Below are 15,127 nucleotides of genomic sequence, written 5' to 3' on the forward strand. Positions count from 1 at the left end.
CTCCAAGGTTTCCCTTGCTTTAGTGAACACTGTGTTTTGTCAATTCATTCAAAGCCTTTTCTTATGCACCCTGTTGTGTGGGAAGAATGAACACTCTACTTACCAATGACTGCAAGCTTTGAAGGCCAGAAACTTTGTGCTGAAAAGATATCTCCATCAGTACAGCTCCATAAGTTGCCATCCCTGAGTGTTTTAAAGAAAAGCTTAAGTATGTTTATGTGCTTCAACTCAGGGGCTATTTTATAGGAACTAGAAAGGCATCCGTGAGACTCCAGTGCAACAATGTGGTTGAATGTACCTTTCAAACACGTATGCTTGTACAGTTAGCAGGCTATAGAGGCCACGGCTTCGAACGCCATAGCTTTGTAGAGGCTTGCTTTCACCAGCCTTAAAAGCTGCGCTTGTGGGTCTTTTCAAACTTAAAGACACAAGGCCAGTCTTTAAAACAGTGTAGGCAGAATTTAAGGATGGCCATTATATCGAGAAATGCATGCGTGCGTGAGCGGCTCTAAATGTTTTGATACATGAATTTAAAATGTGTCGGAGTGCTGGGCTGTGTAGAAGAGGTCAGCAATAACCAGAGTGTTTTTAAAAACTATGCATGGAGTGAAACTTTGAGCCCTTTGCTTTCATTTTGTTCAGATCTTCTATTTGTTTGGACATTTGCATATAACCTCACGTATCAACTGGACATTGTATTTTGGGGACATTCCCTGCAACTCCCACTTGGCCATGCGCAAATTATGTTAATTCTCAAACTGTGACAAACATCTACTGTTTCAGAATGACTGTATCACTTACTCATGTCATTATTCAACCTTAGCTGAATAAATGCAATATCACATGTTGTTCAAATTTATCTTAGCAAATCTCAAACTATTGACATTGGAGAGGTGATATTGCCTTATCCTCTGCATTCAAAATTCTGTATAAACAAATTGCCTCCATATTATGGTGGATTCATGGCTAATGATGCTGAAAGTGAACATTTAAATGCTAAAATGAATGTAAGGCTGTAGGACGGGGATGTCCAACAAAGACATAGAAATCACTTTAATTACTTTGGTGTAGCGTGTATGGCAGTGTTGGGATGGGGTGGGTCTTTTTCAATAGGAAAAGCTGTAAAACTTATGAAAATACACTTAAAATCCCAGAGTCTATGTCTTCCTTCACACTTTCAAAAGCCGTCCACTGGGCCAGATTAGAGTCTTTGCATTTCAGCCTAGATAGTCCTCAGTGACTGCAAGTTAATGGAGGTGAATAGCTGAAATAAACACCTGCGCTACATCAAAAGGCCACATAACATTTTAGTTTTTACAAGTACGCTATTGATCGTGTGTCTGAGCTGAATAAAATTAGGCTAATGTCCTTTTTTCTTAAGCTCTGAGTATACTCTCCACATCTGCTGTGGTCCGCTTGGGTCTGATGGGTCCATGCGACATAAATTTGGTCATCAAGGGCGAGGGTCTGTGCAGATGTTTTGATGATTGCGTGGATCTTACCACTAAGCCTTTACAGTGCAATACACCAGCTGAGCATGAGTCCCAGCCATGCGTCCTGAACTTCAAACACGTATAACAGGAATGGCTGCTTGGCTGTTGTGATTCCAGCTGTCAGTGTCTGCAACAGGCTTTACAGTGAAGCTAATTTTACCCACAAAATGCTAGCATGTTGACTGGTCCATTATGATGGTAACTAAACAATTTGTTTAACAGGCTAATGCTAATAGTAATACTAATAGTTTTACATAGTTTTTACTTTTAAACTTGGTTCTGTCTAAAACCGCTATTCGTTCTTAACGCTTAAATCTATGCATTAAGAATTGTCATTAATTTATTTTTAATGTTAACCTTTCACAGCTATGGACTACTCCATGCAGCTACTGTCAAACACTCACCCCACCCCCGTGAAGAGAAGCAGTGGTTCCCTCCGACAGGTACACTATCACTTTATCGTGCATACCCTGTCCAACTCACTTCTTTATATGAGCACATTACTGAGAAGTCAGGGAATTATGGCTCTGTTTGCTTGCTGTATGGTGTGCGTACCTTCTGCATGTGTGTGGTTTTAGGAAGCTTAAAGAAAGTGAAGTCTTCTGGTGCGAACAAATAATATCCTTTTCTGGTATTTGGGAGGCTGAAAAGCTTTAGGAATACACCACACCCTCTGTTGAAGGTTTAATGTGTGTGGCCATAGGTGTGTGTTTTCTCGACGTGCGTGTGTGCTTGTGTGTGTGTGTAAATGTAGTGCGAGTCGTGTTTGCACGGCAGGTTCTCAAGCAGGGATAGATCAACATAACTTAAATAAACAAAAGGGAAGAGAGGATAAGGATAACTTGAAGACAAAAGACTAAAAAAAATACTACAAAGGTGTGACAGATCTGCTCCGACATGCCAAATGTGCCGTGCATAGCTGGAATACACGCACACCTTGGCCTTTGCGGTTACACCTGAATATGTTGAAGTAGCCCCACCCCTGCTCATCTGCTCTTGATGTGTGTTTAGGAAGCTAGTCAGCCGTTGAACCTGACCTCCAAGCCCAAGGGTCTGGAGCTGGGGAAGACACCCAGTCCACAGAGCCTGGAGCTGGGATCACTGGCACTGCAGGGGGCATACAGACCCAGAGATCTCCAGAGAGGGATCTCCCACAGTCCACCACGATCTGCGCTCAGTGAGTTGCACACAGTCACACTGCTTTGCATGGTAAAACATTAAAGCATTTGACATGAACTCGCAATAAACCTGCAGCACATCATATTTCCTGTAGATCTATTCACTGTTGATTTAAGGAGACTGAGCACTTGGCAACAACAAACATAACTTTTTTGACTTTAGTATGACAAACTAAGCATTAATAAAGGATGCTCAGATACTCATACACAAACAGTTAATCTCTATTTTGTATAAAATACAGTAAATACTGAGCAAGTGGCTGAAATGAATTTCAATATTAAAACTTTGTGCAGTCGTCTTTTCCCACAAGAGAATGATTGCATTCTTTAAATTTCTGTCATTTCCAGCAGCAGGATATGAAACTAATCATCATCTGTAGGTGACTGTTCATAAGATCCGTGATGTGTTTCTAGAGGAGGTCTTCTGAGAACTGACACTTTACCTTCCTCTGTCTCATTTTCTTTTCCTTCATCATCATAATTATCTTGTTCCTCATTTTGCGCTCTCCTCTTCGTGCTTTGTTTTTGTCTGCAGGTTTCCTGGGAGACGGCGACGTGGTCACCCAGGCTATCCACGATGCCCAGCAGCTCCTGAGGAGCCATGGCAGCGCGGGGCGGGAGAGGGACAGGGACCGGGAGAGAGAAGTTGGCGGAAAGGCGGTGAGCTAATGTTTAAACTCCACTCTACAGTTAGACCTGCAGTTAGGACCTCGTTCTGGAAATTGCCATTGTACATACTGTGCCATTTTTAGGTTAGGTTTCACTGTAGGCTATCTCTAGTAACACTGTGGCATATAGCCTACAAATGCACTAAACACACACAAAGAAACTTAATACGTGTTTTGTGTCGTAGCATTATCTCAGTCTCTTACCTGTGAATTCTTCACATCACTTTACAGGGTTTCCCACACATAGACTTTACTTAGAAGGGCCACCCAGGTATCCTGAAGGCCACCCAAGTATATTTTGCAATTTGTTTTCATTTTTTCGTCTGTCCGAGACCACTTGAATTACTACTGGGCAGCCGACTCAATATTATTTTTTAATTTCTGTCACTGCTAGCTGGCTACCAAAGTCCTTCCATCCCAGTGTTTTCCTATGGACGGGTTGCCTTTGTGCAGCCTAGATCAGCGGTCCCCAACCCCCGGGGCTGTGAGTCGTTTGGTACCGGGCCGCGAGAGTTGAGGCTCGGGTGTGATTTTATCAGTTTTTAACGGGGTTTTTTAAAAATCATTTTTATCGTTAACTCGGTTTCCCTGGGTCTTTTCCCGTGTGTTATGAATAAATCTTCTGTTTTTTGTACCAGTACTGGTTTTATTTTGTTGTATTTATCCGCGACACCTTAAAGGCCGGTCCGTGAAAATACTGTTGTACATAATGCGGTCTGTGTCGCAAAAAAGGTTTGGGACTGCTGGTCTGGATCATAGACCATTGTTCTGGCCACACGGGGGCAGTATAAACATGTCGCAGATTAATGTCGCTTTGATTAATATCCTTCCACATATTCCTTTGTCATAGAGTGTTGTGTTTTTCCAGTGTCGCTATAGTCTGCTTGGGAAATACAAATATTAACTATCTTTTATCGTTCTGTCTGTCTCCACCAACTTCTGAATGCGAACGTTGCTGAGTGGTTAGCGTATATTGGATATTCTTTTTTTCTTTTAAATCCACACTTACAAGCCAGTCAGACTGAAGCGTTAGGAAACATTTTCCTTCTGAATTCGTGATTTCAGACCCTAGTTTTATTTATTAGATGTTTATTTTGTGTGCTTAATCACACCACTCAGTTTAGGTTAGCTGTATTAAAATAAATATATAGACTCGTGATGTAAACAGTGTATTGCTCTTTCTCTGGCCGACATATAGAGGTTGGTTTAGGGTTACATGGTGCTGTGCTCCTGCTGAGGATCCAACAGATCCGCACCCACATGCAGAAGCACATTATTACAGCTTAGTCAGTCAGCTGAGTAAACTGTAAACTGCTGTTCGTAAGTGCTACTAGACTATCTCAAAATTGCATATTTTGTTGGAGAACCTGCTATTTATTTTGTTTTGCTTCTTGTGAAAATGGTCTTCTATTGGGGTCTTAGGTTTTTGTTCTTTAAGGTGGCTAAAGCTTTGGTCTCTGCTTCGTCCTAAGCAACAGCTGTTGCAGCCTTACAATACCACAAAGGCCTCAGTGTGGCATTGACTGAGCCACCTGCCCTGTCTCTTTGTCCACAGTAATACTGTAATCTGTGGCTCTCCTCCTTCTCCTCCTCCTCCTCCTCCTCTCCTCCATTATCCTGCTCCATCTCGCCTTGGCGACTGTGTTAACACCAATACTGTTGACTGACCTATTTTGGTATTGCGCTTCACACCGCTGCATGTGGATGAATAGCGTTTTACAGCGCGGGGAATGGTCGACAGATAATACGCTGATGGTGTGGTAGTTTTGCAAATTCAGAGTTGCCACATTCCCGTCCCTGCCTTGTCTTCTTCACCTTTCCTCCCTCCAACAATAAACACCATTCTTCCTCCTCCATAGTGTTGCCATTTCCTGTCTTTGCATTTACAGCTCTGCATTTAAGCAGCAGCTGATATGGCGAGCGTGCCACGTCTTTACCTTAAATAGCACTCCAGTGTAACACGTGTGCCATGAACACTCCTCTTCGACATTAGGTCACTTTTTTTTTTTTACTGCAGTGCAAATTTAAATCGTCTCTTTGTGCTGGTATGTGAATATTTGTGTGACTTTAGACCATTTCTGAGTTCATATGTCTTTGTTTTTTTTTAATGTCTGCAGGAGTTTAAGGTCTCTCCTCGCAATGAGAGGATGTCTCAGAGTGAGAGAGGTGAGGACAGACATGGCCTGCCGTCCACTGAGGACCACCTCAGCAGTGATTCTGAGGGTAGGCATCCCTGAAAAAGCCTGTTTAATGCCTATCTGTATTTTGCCAAGTTGTTGTTGTAATGAGACCAACATTTGTTAGGTTGCGCTGATAGCTTATCCTATTATTATGGTACCCATCCATTTATCTTTATCATTATATTCAAATATTTTATTTTAATTGATCGACTCATATAATTTTATTAAAACCTGTTTAGACTGGCTTAGATTAGATTGGCGTGGCTTTAGCTCAGACGGTAAAACAGGTCATCTGCTAATCGGAAAGTTGGAGTTTTGCTCTAGTCTGCAAGACACTGGACCCTAAGTTGCTTTTTGATGCATTCATCAGAGTGTGAACGTGTGTGAATGCTACATTGAAAGTGTTTAGGTTGAAAAAGCATAGAAAAAAGTGCTTGTATAAATGTGTATGAATGTGTGAATGAGGTATGTTGTATAAAGTGGTTTGAGTGCTTAAGTAGAGTAGAAAAGTGTTATATAAGAACAAGTCTATTTACCATTTAACAGATTGCTAGCAGGCATGAGAAAGCTAGAGAAGCCACAAAGTGAACACTGAAGAAGTTTCTTTGAAGTCAATTCAAGTTTTTTACATAGCACCGAAACACCTCAAGGCACTTTGTGCTTATTTGCAAGGAGTCACCACAAGAGATATTAGATTTGGCAGATTTTTGCACCAATGTACCCCCTGACGCAAACTCTAAATGATTAATGTCTCCTTTTGAACTTTAATAAGGAACCTTCCACATGTTAGGCAAATGCCTATATCATTACACTATAGAGCTACTCCACACAGCAAGTGCTAACTTTAATTTTAGCACTAAAAGGTGCTAATTACCTAGCTTGACTGTAACTTGAATTCTGGCTTCCTTTTGTCCAAGCTAATAGTCTGCAATACTGCCCATTAAATTACCTGATTTATCGCTCCCCTAAGCGCCACTGTCAAAATCTAGCTAGCTAAATGCTCATCTGCATTGCCTAGCAGCAACCAGGAAAGCTCACGTATGCAAGCTAATATTAGCTTACTTCCAAACTGGAAAAATGCTAATCAAAGGCATTACTGTCACTCAGATGTTGGTCTCAGTAAAGCAACCACTTGGCTAAATCAGGACAGCCTGTTTAATGTTGTTTGTTTCTGGGAAATAGCACGATTAGCAGAAATGTTTTCTTCCAAACATGCTTTATTAATGTGCCATCGGAATATGGCACAGACATTTAAAGATGAAAATATAATATCCAAGACCTTCAGATTTAGCTTCATTGGAGTAATAACCTCATCTTTGTAAAGTTTAGTAACTCCTTCTTGATGCATTCTCAATCATCCAGGAAAGTAAATCTCCAAAAGTTGAATCTGTTCATCTGGACGTAGCGTTTTGGGAGAACGCGTTTCGTCACTCATCAAGTGACTTCTTCAGTCTCAGCTGACTGCAGGTTTCCCCAAACCTTATAAACAGTACATTTGCATAATGACTGAAACCAGCCCACTGAAGGAACAATGGGCTGTGAGGTCAGTTCCTTAATCATAATTATGCAAATTATAATTATGATTAAGGAACTGACCTCACAGCCCATTGTTCCTTCAGTGGGCTGGTTTCAGTCATTATGCAAATGTACTGTTTATAAGGTTTGGGGAAACCTGCAGTCAGCTGAGACTGAAGAAGTCACTTGGAGGAGTGACGAAACGTTTCTCCCACAAAACGCTACGTCCAGATGAACAGATTCAACTTTTGGAGATTTAGTAACTCCTGTCTTTGGTTTAAACGTCAGGATGGAGAATGTGAATCATATGAAATTGGATGTTTGTGGGTGAAGAGAAACTTTCACCAATTTTAGTGTTGCAAGAAAAAAAAGGTTAATATTCAGACATGCACCACTTATAGCAAGAAACAAATAGCTATTCCTTTATATATTTGTAACATATTTAAAAGCCAGCCTGTACCCTTATTTACTGTAGGTACCCTGAACGTTTCCGTCCCAGGCGGCTACGCTGAGGCACGGCCCCCTCCCTCCTCAGGCCACATAAAGAGACCGATGAATGCCTTTATGGTGTGGGCCAAGGACGAACGCAGGAGGATCCTGCAAGCTTTCCCTGACATGCACAACTCCTCCATCAGCAAGATCCTGGGTGAGAGCAGCACTGGTTAGGGGTGGGTTTATGTCTCTATTCTGAGACCCTGCCTGGCACATGTGAGGCAGTGAAGACCCACCTGCTTCTTCAACCACACACACATACACACACACACGCACACACACACACACACGGGCATGAATCGCTTTCCCTCAAACAAACATTTACATTCCTTTGTATTCTAGAGAGTTTGTGTGTCTATCTCCTATCTTTCACACAGACACACATGTAAACCACTAATTTGCTTAAATACATAGTACTGATTACTTGCCTAATACTTATCTTTCAATGCAAAAAACATAGTTTTGACCACAACCCTAAACATGTTGCTTTTTGACCTTGAATTATTTCAAAGTGTTTGCTTTTGAATAACCTTTATGGAAGCATCAGGTAGTTTGTGGCACAGAACCATATGGAAAGCTAATAGGTAATTCTGCCTATCACCATGTACTATGAGCTTGCTTTAACCAGTCAGATCAGTGAATGTGAGGGAGCGTGATCAAGATAGTTAGTTAAAAAATGAAACGGGAAAGAAAACACGAAGAAGCGAGGCTTTGCATATCATGAGATTTAGATATGTGGATCTTTTTGAGGGCAGCGTCAGTGCAGTCTCCATTCACTAAAATTTGATTTATGTTCTCTGTAAAGAGAGACTCAGAGTATTTTAACAGGAACTTTCAGTGTTAAAAATTAGGGTCATGACTAAGTCAAGTCTGAACACAAACGCCTATTTTTAGAAATGAAGTGAAAGAATGGTTAGAAAGGAAAGACAAGATTCTTTGAAACTTGCCGGGGAATCAGCAGCTTTTTAGGTTTTCTTCAGTCTTGAGGTAATCCTTTGAGAGTTACCAGTAAATGCCGTGATAAAGGAACTTTCCAAAATGTAAAGGAACACGTGTATGACGTCTGAGTCTAGGTCATCATAGACTAACCCTTTATTTTGGGTGATGGCCCAAAAATGTGAACGTGTCAGTTAGAGTAAATTTCTTTTTCACCTTATTGCCAATAATTGGGAGAATAAAGTAATAAAGGCAAAAATGACACATTCTGGTTGTTTGATGTTAGTGTTGGGCTCATCACCAGTGATGAATTAGACTGCAGAGGTACCAGAATTAACGGCCTGAATCTTTCGCCAATTTTACTTTCTCTTCTTAAGAAAGGCTTAAAAATAGTGGCACTAATGTCCCCCACTGTGACAAACCAAAAAAGAAAATTGCTGTATTTAGGTAGGACTGTAACCCCCCCATAACCCCGATAAGTAACCCTCATAATTAAGGGAGTTTAAAGGTACATAAATAACGAATAAAATCTGCTCGAAACTTTTCATCGAAATCTGAATGAGTGAGAACAAAAATGAAACCACGTAGGCCCGACGAGCATTTTAAGCTTACTCTCTTGCATAACCATTCTGTTAATGGATTAACAAAAGGAGGATCTGAATTCAGGACAATGCAAACAGGATACCAAACAAAAGGGCAAGCTTTCAGCAGCTTACTTAAACTTACAGCAGAGAACAATGAGGGGGAAACAACTCCGAGGTTGGGTTAATCGAGAAACGGGAATCCAGGAGAGTAAACAGATGGAAAAACTGAAAGAGTGACAAAAAGACTGAAGGACGGGATAAATAAACAGGGATCTAATTGGGAACAGGTGGGACAATGAGGGCAGGGCTGACGATTACAAAGGAGGGGAGACAAAAAGGAAGTAAAATAACAAAAGGTGTGCAAGGAAAGATAATTACCAAAGTAAGACAACATGTAGATGCAGGCAGAGTAGCACATAAAACATGGGACAAATACTTCGAAAACCCCACAAGAAATGAAACATGGCGAGCCACGACAGCTTCTGCTGCTGGAGAGCATGAAGTCACTCCTTTGTGTTGGTGCGTCTTTGTCTGTAGGCTCCAGGTGGAAAGCCATGTCTAACCAGGAGAAGCAGCCTTACTACGAAGAGCAGGCGAGGCTGAGCAGGCAGCATCTGGAGCGCTACCCCGACTACAAATACAAACCCCGGCCCAAACGGACCTGCATAGTGGAGGGACGACGGCTGCGGGTGGGCGAGTACAAGGCCATGATGAAGAGCCGCCGGCAGGAACAGAGAGGGACCTACGGGCACAGGTAGAGTCTGAGAAACAACTTGCGAAAGAATTTGTCCCTGGCAGAAAAACACTGACAATTCAATCCCCTGACAAGAGTTTGTGCTGCACCTCCACACACTGGAGACAATGCTTGCAGCTCTCAAAGGCCCCCCTTTTTTTCCTCCTTTATTCTTGAAGACACAAACAAAAGTGGAGTACTGAAACTGCAGCTGGGCTGCTCACTGTGTCCTCGACAATGAATAGAATCCCTCTCTATTGGTCCCTCTAACTCCTTCTAGTTAAGCTGGAGGAGTTGGAGGCTGGAAATGTTAACAGTGGTTGTTTTGGAGTGCTTTTCTGTTTCACTCTTGTTTGTCTTTGCTTTACCACATGTAGCCTCTATTAGGCTCTTTATAGAAACAAAACATCAATATCAGGGTGTCACACTGGCCTAAAGCTTCAATCCTGTTTCTTTTTTTTCATATTGAAGACACTGATAGACTGACTGGCTCGTATGCTTAAGGAGAACAATATTAGCACCGGCCTAATGTGGTTTTACCATTCTAGCGTTAAAACAGCTCTAACCTGTTGAGGCCTGGGCTCCAACAGGACCTTTAAAGGTGCACTGCGGTGTCACGCACCAAGATACTGGCAACAAAACCCCTTACCTCCTGTAAACGGAGAGGTGGAGTTGCTGCGGATCAGACTTGTTCGAGTATTTACCCTTAGACTCGGTTGCCGGTTTAGGATCTGTTGACAAGTATTCGCCATTGCCGAACGGGAACACTCCGGGAGCCTTGCCCACTCGGAGATGCTCCAAAACAACGATCTGGTATTTGTCAAAGTTTTTTAAACCATTAAAGGTGGTTTATTAAAACATAGATTACAGAAACAACTTACCGCCATGAAGCGTGACTACAGACGCTTCACCCGATCAGCGCTTGTGATGTCGAAACAGTTCGGCTGCCATGGCAGCAAAACACACACACGCATACAAACAACACACAACACAGACGTGAAAATTTAAAGATCAGTTTTAAAATATACGTATTATTTTACACTCTGGTGTTACAGCTCTCATGATATTGTAACCTGTGTGTATATATACTGCCTGCTTAGCACTACCTAAAAAACCAAAGCTAAGCTAACTCTTAGCTAAACAACACTAAACATATTTGGTTTAGAGGGGGATTAGCAAAAATATCTAGCTTTAGCCAATAAATTAAACATTCTATGTTTTGATGTTTAGCTGGTTGGGGAATGGTTGCTGCCAATCACTATCTAATTGATTGGCAGCAACCATTCACACAGGACTAGAGACCTGCCACTAACACCAGTAACCACCATTTCATAAGGAATATCAGCATTTTAAAGCCTTTGATTAACTTTTTCATTGACAATAAATGCCTCAGAATATCTGAATATATGTGTCACTTCCTGTCTTTGCAGTCAAACGGAGCCACAGCAGATCCATTACCCCCACAACGATGGCCAGTACCCGGGGGGTAGCAGCTCGGTCTCTGTCGCTACCATGCCTTTTCACCCTGCGCTACTGGAGCATTACCTGCCGCAAGTCCCGCCCGTCCCCCGCAGAGCTGAGGGACAGGCCACGCCCACCTCTCTGCCTAGGGAGAGAGAGCGGGAACGCGAGAGGGAGCGACCGCCATACAGCGAAGGAGAGGAAAGTGATGGGGGGGAGAGGAGTGAGGGGGAACTGGTGCTCCTTACGGACTAAAGAAAGGCAACTGGGAGAGGACCCAGGAAAAGGAAAATAAAAGATGAGGGATGGGACGAGAGGGGAGGGTAGCTGAGGTGGGCGGGTTGCTCTTTGATGAATGGCAGTCAGAGAGGAGGAATGGAGGATGAACTAAAGAAATGGTGAGGGAGTGTGTGAATGGGGGAATAAAAAGGAAACGTCATACTCACCCCGTTGTAAATTAGCCTATTCTCCAGTAAAACCTCGCCTACACAAACAAATAAAGGCAAGCTTTTATCATTTCCCTTTACACATATCATGTCATCACATGCTTTGTGTCAAAACTTTGGAGTTATATTTTTGTAGGTTTATCGTTTAATCCCTTCTGCTTCTTGTTTTCTCCCCATGTTGACCCTTTGGCAAACAAAATGCCCCCACAAGGACTGGAATTAAAGCAGATTGATTAAAAGTTCAGCAGAGTACCTGTTTCCTCCTGTCAGACAGCTGAGGAACAGCCGCTCTGGGGTTCAGTATGTCAGCTTTGCCACCTGCTGGAGAAGAGTGGTTAATACTACTGTTGCCACACATCCTATTTAAGTTACACCACAAATCAAACTGGAGGGATAAAATAATTGGGTGATTAAGGGTGCATATCAGCAGTTTTGGTACTGTGTGCTTTAGGAGATTAAAAAATAATGGTCATATTCAGTAACAGTTGCCTCTGGCCATAGGATGGTTCAACACGGTAAAAAAATATATCCTATATGCACACTGCCACTTAAATGTGTGTGCGTTTGTAACTCAGGCTTTATGTTAGAAATGTTCAGTCTTTAAGCTCATCACTGCACACAAATGTGATGCACATAAAAGTTAAGGATAAACAGTTCTACAAAGCCTGCAGGAGGCTGAAACAGCAGGTAGGGCAGCAGCAGTATTAACATGTCAGGGGGAGAGATTCAATCATCTGGCCAACAGACGCTGCTGCTACCTTCCCTGAGTCTCTGCAGTGAGCGTTGGGAGAGCTAACTCTTTCTCTCTGACTTTGCTTAGTCTAGCTAACGACAAAAAGCACAGATTGTGTTTGGCACACTCTTATTCTGCATTTGCACCATTTGGAGAGTTAGCATGAAAGGTTTATCTCAACAAACCTTCTCCCAAAATTTGCATGATCTATGTTCAATCTGAGCTATCAGCCTTTCTACACATCCAACTGGCAGTTGTTGCAGATCCGCAAGTCACTTTACAACCCACCTTTCCACAGGATTCTCCTTATATACTGAATCTGAACTAATCCATTGTCATATCTGCCGCTCTGTTGTGCACAGGGCCTTCCCATGTCTAGCTTTCTATGTATGGAGTGGAAGGGCATCCCAGAATAGTAACATGCCATATATAAATATATATATGACAATCTTTTACGTGTATAGATTTATGTAGCACCAGCCAAAAGCAAAGCTAGCTTTGAGCTGATAAAGGAGGACTTCATTCAGTGTAGTTCAAGATGTGCTTTTTTTCAAATGTCTTTTTCTGGTCGGACAGGCCTTGTTGCCCAAAAGTAACGTACAATTAATCAACATTGAAACCTCACCATCATCCTCCCACATCTCACTGTTAGTTTGAGCCATGCTGCTGTCATCGTGTGTCCATCAATGCCCTCTCCACAGCATGGTGGGTTAACTTCAGCCTAGCCTATTTTTTTATACCTCTGTTTGCTTCTTTGCATGTTTACTGGATGTCGTGTTGAACACATCGTATCTGTGTATCCAAATGTCTGCTGTGTTTTTCTTCTGAGATGCTGCCTCTCGCAGCACTGGAGAAAATAGTCACATACAATATGTTTTTATTATTATTATTATTATCATTATTATCACTATGCTTTTTTTTATCTTTAAAAATGTTCGTCAATTTCATCTAAAAAGGCTAAAGTATTTCCTTTTATCGTCTTTTACGTTCCTGTTCCTGTAACAGAGAGGCAGATCATCCCCAAAACTGTGAGGCTGTGTCTCTAATCACTGCTTCTCTCCTGCCTTAGATCTGTTATACACAGCAGTCAGCAGCAGGTTTGTGGACAATTGACCTTCATTTTGCATTGTTGAGTAGTGCAATGCCATTTAACACACCCTCATAAACATATGTGTGTGTGTGTGTGAGTGTGTATGACGTAAACTGAGAGTGCAGTATAGAGTAATTAGGGAGTGGTTTTGGACACAGCCTGTGCCTCAGATTGGAGAGAGAGCTGTTGTTTATTGGTACAAAACCCCCATTTCCTTATGATGGGAACAAATGTTTATCTATAAAAACTTATATATAATATAACCCAAAGCAGAAGGAAGGTCGATTTAGCAATGAGAACTCAAGACACCATAATCATCCCTTACTGAGTAACATTTACTCCTCATAAGCACTTACTAGTGTGTATTCTTTAACAAGTTTAACATGCTGAAAAAACAAAACTAGGTTTTTTGCAGTTAGCCTGCATGTAAAAGATGGACTGGGACTTTACCCATTTGTTTTGCACTTGACTGATGCGATGTTAATTTTTTTAATTAGTAATTAGTTAATGCTGGCAAGCTTGGCTAGCAAGTTACAAATATGTACAGGTATAACAAACTGCTTAACACTGCCAATTAGGTTTTTTTTAGGCAAACCCCCCCAATAAACAATGCCAATTAGTGCAGAAGACAAAAAAATACTAGAACACTCACCAAAATGGAAGGACAGACTTCCATATGTCAGGCTGTACCATAGATCACATCTATGGTATACCATTTGTTATATACTTAAGTTAAAAGGGATAAAAGAAACAAACATGGTGGCTTGAATTAAGTGGCTTTTCCTAAACAGCCATCAATTACAGCTTCATGTCAATCAGTGTGGCCACACCCCAAACTTATTTCCTTTGTAATGCTAGTAATTTGGCTCTTTCAATGTGAAACCATGTGGACTGACTTGCTTTTAGAGAAATATACTAACAGTAGCAGCTTTGCATACTGCCTGTATTCCTAAATCAACGGAATCGAATATAATGAAGACAAATCTGTCTTTTTTAAAAATACCTTAAACCCTTTACTTTTTAAGTAGCAGCAGTAAAGGTTAGTACAGGATTTTTTAATAGATTGAATGCGTCACAATTGTAGCAGCTCTATTCTTTGATCCACTGAAAAAAACTAAAGCTCGAAATAGACTTGCTACTTCCTGGCATGTTGTTGTTATCCTCTAAAAAGCTCAGGCTAACACTTTTAGACCCAAGGATAATTTTGGTGCCTTTGTTCTCATCACTCAGTGACCCTGTTGACTGAACATAAAGTTTGTGCGACTGGCTCAATCCTTCATTGGCTCAATCCTTCATTGGCTCAATCCTTCATTGGCTGACTGCAAAGTTGACAAATCAAAGTGGCAGACCTCGTTGGGGTTGGGGCTCGTTGTAAGGATGCTGGCTTTTGTGTACAGAGATGGATATCAATGACATGTTTAAAATGTTTACCCTATTTTAGTGAGACGTGATGAGGAGTCACCTGTCGTTAACCCCTGCTGATGTAAATATAGAAAGAGACTTTATTTTGTTTATAAGAGCTTGTGTAATTTAAAGGTGTACATTTCTCTATGTTTTCACAGTTTTGTGCTTTTTTGTTGTTGTTTTTTTCAAAAGATATTAAAATTGCTTGTGTTAA

At 41.5% G+C, this 15,127-nt stretch overlaps 1 protein-coding gene and 1 long non-coding RNA gene across 2 annotated transcripts in view; one reads left to right on the top strand and one right to left on the bottom strand.

Moving 5' to 3' along the window:
- The window catches only part of LOC116327019 (transcription factor SOX-13), a 50,239-nt gene extending 35,112 nt beyond the window's left edge, over window positions 1–15,127 (top strand). Inside the window, exons 8-14 of the mRNA XM_031748476.2 lie at window positions 1,860–1,936; window positions 2,505–2,670; window positions 3,207–3,331; window positions 5,457–5,562; window positions 7,510–7,680; window positions 9,584–9,800; window positions 11,210–15,127. Coding sequence (XP_031604336.1) covers window positions 1,860–1,936; window positions 2,505–2,670; window positions 3,207–3,331; window positions 5,457–5,562; window positions 7,510–7,680; window positions 9,584–9,800; window positions 11,210–11,495 — 1,148 coding nt within the window. The 3' untranslated portion in view covers window positions 11,496–15,127. The remainder of the gene's footprint in view (window positions 1–1,859; window positions 1,937–2,504; window positions 2,671–3,206; window positions 3,332–5,456; window positions 5,563–7,509; window positions 7,681–9,583; window positions 9,801–11,209) is intronic.
- LOC116327020 lies at window positions 157–11,310 on the bottom strand. Its single transcript, XR_004199975.2, has 4 exons — window positions 11,238–11,310; window positions 10,661–10,723; window positions 9,189–9,788; window positions 157–183 (listed from the first exon to the last, which is right to left on the bottom strand). It is a non-coding gene; the product is annotated as an uncharacterized LOC116327020 (long non-coding RNA).

Source organism: Oreochromis aureus, linkage group 5 (assembly GCF_013358895.1).
Source record: "Oreochromis aureus strain Israel breed Guangdong linkage group 5, ZZ_aureus, whole genome shotgun sequence".
NCBI classification, from domain to species: Eukaryota; Metazoa; Chordata; class Actinopteri; order Cichliformes; family Cichlidae; genus Oreochromis; species Oreochromis aureus.